General features: G+C 36.5%; 1 protein-coding gene across 1 annotated transcript in view; it reads left to right on the top strand.

Annotated features, from left to right (window-relative positions):
* The first annotated feature begins 246 nt into the window (after positions 1-246).
* SEMA3C (sema domain, immunoglobulin domain (Ig), short basic domain, secreted, (semaphorin) 3C) overlaps positions 247-4,104 on the top strand; it is a 50,375-nt gene continuing 46,517 nt past the window's right edge. Inside the window, exon 1 of the mRNA XM_010139349.1 lies at positions 247-303. Coding sequence (XP_010137651.1) covers positions 283-303 — 21 coding nt within the window. The 5' untranslated portion in view covers positions 247-282. The remainder of the gene's footprint in view (positions 304-4,104) is intronic.

Here is a 4,104-nt window from a genome sequence, read left to right on the forward strand (position 1 = left end):
CATAGATTAATTTATCTAAAAAATATTTAATAAAATTAATTTATATCCACCTTTCTTTTGTTTATTGCATGCTAAGACAGAAAGTTGTTTTTATTTGTCAGTGAAAATCCTTTTTTTGCCTTTTAATCAAGGTGTAGAAGATATCCAGATATTAACTTATTACTGTAAGTTTGACAATGAAGTGCTCTCTTTAAATAATGTAATAAATATGTTACATAAAAGATTTTTCTTTTCTTCCAGATTTTCTGGCCAGCGTCAGCAAACAAGGTTGAAGAGTGCAAAATGGCTGGCAAAGATCCTACAGTAAGTTATAACCCATATTCACATACACACACACACACACAAATTATATGCTTGGCAATAATGTAAGAGTACCTTGAGGGCAGCCAGAAACAAAATTAAATAAGTGTTTGTTTTGATTTTTAAATGCTCTGCTGGCCAAGTGATAAAGAGAATTTCTGAAAAAACGAGCTATGTAAGTAGAATGCACCTTCAGACTTTGACAGTTGGAATAAGATATGTATTGTCTGCTTCCTTGCCTGCTTTTTATTTTTAATAGTCAAATTAGGTAATAGTAGTTTTTCAGGTGTGTCCTGGGGATGATGCTGAACAGCCTGCTGAGCTGTTGTTTGGGACGGGGAAGTGCTCTGGCTGTCTGCTCCAGGAACGGACAGCACAGGTGGAAGGTACCCACTGTCTGCAGACTCAGGAGCATCCCAACATCTCTTTCCATTACTTCCACAAAATAAATATCTGGAAGCCAGAATGCTTTAATAGAAGTAGGTAGATATGACCTCTGGAATCATGAAAACACAAATCATGGAGAGGTTATGTTGAGTCGTTTTGCACCACCTCTGACTGTTCTCCCACCTAAATGCGGACACCTGCCAAAGGACCTAAATCTGCTGAAAATTTCCCTATATACTCTCTATAGACAAGAGGTAGAAATTAACAGACCCAGTAAGTGGTACAATACAGTAGAACCTATCTTTGGCAGATTTGTGCATTAACATGGTTATCTCCCTAAAGTAATTTGAATTTGCAGTCTGTATATGCCTAGATTTTATTCAGAGAAAACACCTAAGTTGTAAAAAAACCCCAGAAAGTCACATTCCAGTTCTATTCAACTGCCTTTTGACTTGTTATCAGTGCAACAACACCTAAAGGTCTCTATCCTGTTTTTCTTTCTAGCTCTTTAGATATAGTGTTTTTCCAACCCATATTAATATTAGAATTCAAAATCTAATCCGAGCTAGAAAATTGCAATTTCTGACTACTATATTATACTACTATAAGAAAAAAACAATGACATTTTGCTTACATTTTGATGTGAGCAAAAAAAAAAGTATGGAAATCCTATTAGGTATGATATCTTTGGAACATACTCCTCCGCATATAGCTAGTATTATAATTACTGAAGTGATTGAAGGATATAAGCAGGAATATATAAATATAGCTTTTAATTTCAGAAATAGGATTAATGCAAAGGCCACTGAATTTAGTGTAAAAATTGTTGTTTATTTCAATAATATTTCTATTTATTTTAGCTGCCTGAATTATTGTGTATTGTTAATTAAGCCTATAAATGACATGCAATTCAGTTATTGCAATGTTACAATAATTCACCTGAGTCCATTTTCTCATAAAAATACATGTGGGATTTATTTTGAAAATGTACTGCAAATGCTGATGAATGTAAAGGAAACCAGAAAGTTGGCCTACTGGAGTGTTGCTATAATAACTGCTTTTTCAAACCTGCAGAGAGTAATTCACTATATTGCTGCCGAGTAACAGAATGGATCTTTACGAATAACTATATTGTGGTTGGTAAGGCAGCTTATCTGCTTTCTTTCCTGATAGCTATGGTAGTGAAAAACAAGTGTTTTTCCTGTTGCATGTCCTACATGTGTACATTGTTCTGGTTACTGCAGTGTGCAGTAAATTCTACAGCCGGTAGCCTGTTAAGTCACACCAAATGTGAAAAAAAAAAAAATATAGCTTTATTAATGGTGGTTGACATTGACCTTAGTTACTGACTCTGTCGACTGTATCATCAGCTTGTGATAGACTGGTTAAGGAATTTTCGTTTCTTGGAAATAGAATAGTTCATTAGTTTTAGTCATGTCTCCAACATACAATGGCACTTCTAGGGCAGAAGTAGCAAAGTTGTAGATGATACTCTAAGATGAAAGGCGTATGCAAAATATATGATCCATGAGGGGAAAAAAAAAAAAGATACAACTAAGTACTGGACTCTCCAGGGAACTTTTAATCTTGGATATTTAGTGGTGAGTCTTCCCTAGCTTTTAATCATATTGAAGTACCCAAATGTTGCTGCATCAGTGGACATATTTTTGGATAGGACCTGTGCTTTTACAACAGCTTAATTGTGGGTACAGCTGATATCCTGTAATGTAGTTAATTCAGAATATCCATGTGTATCAACTTTAACTGATTTTTTTAATCCCAGCTGTGCACTGCAGATGAAAAATCAAGTTCCAAAAATAGAAGTTTACATTAAGTTCCTTAGTATTTGTCCTTGAGTTTAAAAGAGAGGGGGAAAAAAGGTACTGAGAAGCAGTTGCTGCTCCCACTAAAATCGATATGTCTTATTGAAAGCTCAGTGAAATAATGAGAACCCAATGCTAAATCACTGTTTTCAACTTAAAATTTACAGTTCAATTTTAATAACATTCTAGTGATTATCACAATGGAATTGAGGAATAGATACATTGGAGCAACCAGTAAAGGACTTAATGCAATCAGCAAATTATCTTCTAAGGAGATTTGGCGAGTGGGTTCATTTGCTCTACCATTAGACAAACATTAGTGTCTGAATTTGGCACCTTTGGCTGCCTGTTTTTGTTACTGAAGATTGCCACCTCTAAGTATTATATGCAGCAGGCTAACTTGAAAGCTTACATTGGTATGACGTCTCTTTCTTTCAATTTGCTGAGATGAGATCCTAGGGCATAGGTGTCTGACTTTCAGTTGTCTACAGTAAGATAGTTCCCCTTACTGTACTGAGTGAGTTTTGGTATCAGCTCCAAGAGGAGCACTGGTAGTATGTGAATATCTACAGCTTAGCCACCGCCTTTGACAAACATGCATCCTAAAGACCACTATCTCCAGTCACCTCAGACCAGACTGATTTAAAATCACAAAGTACTCCGATACCAAGGAAAGGGAAATAAACTGAAGGAAAATTGTTCTTGAATGGCAGTCCCACAGAATATATTCTGAAATAACAGTTTCTTGTTTCATTGGATTGTGGAGTCACAGTGTAGAACCTAGTTTAATTGTATAGCAAATTGCTAATAAAGTTCAGTGGCTCAACACTAGAGAGATGTGCAAAGGCCCACAGATCATAAAATAGTCTTCCTGCCAGGCAGCATTTAAGTATGAGAATGCTGGTGTTGAGCCAACTTGTGTTACTTGTCTGTAAGTCATCGATGAAGAGACATGAGACACAGACATGTGTCAGCTGGTTCCCCCAGAAGACTGTCCTTAAAGAAAAGAGCCATTTATCTATCCCCGGTGTTCTTGCCATAGACACTTTGGAAAGTGCATGGTGTGGTGGGAGTGAAACAGACTGGCAAGTGCCATGTACCGGTACTGCTCGCGTAGACATTGCTTACTGGTCCTCATCCCTGAAGATAATAATTATTTTGAGAATTCTCAGCATGTAATCCTTTATTTAGGAGTCATGTAGAAAAGTTTTCTGCAAACAGCAAGAAAAGAAAGCATCAGTTTACACTCATATAAACTAGTAGTATACCTTCTTCCTTTTCCACAGCCGTAAGGTGGGTTAGCGGTACTGCTGAGAAAAACACAACTGTTAGCAAGACATTACTGAAGCCATTTTTGAGCCAAACTAAGATAGCTGGGTATGAGAAAATTGAAACTTTTCAGAACAGCCCTCAGCTTTATAGAAACAACATGTTTTGACTGGGTTAAAGGATTTTTCTGATATAGCTCATTAACACTTAACTGAGGACATGCAGTGTTCCATGTAGAGAAAATTCTGTGAACTCTGGACTACCTACATTTATGCACCAGTTTTCAGATCTTGCAGTACAGTATTAGCTCCTGCTGACCGAAAAA

This window comes from Buceros rhinoceros, unplaced genomic scaffold (assembly GCF_000710305.1).
Source record: "Buceros rhinoceros silvestris isolate BGI_N320 unplaced genomic scaffold, ASM71030v1 scaffold13287, whole genome shotgun sequence".
Classification (NCBI taxonomy): Eukaryota; Metazoa; Chordata; class Aves; order Bucerotiformes; family Bucerotidae; genus Buceros; species Buceros rhinoceros.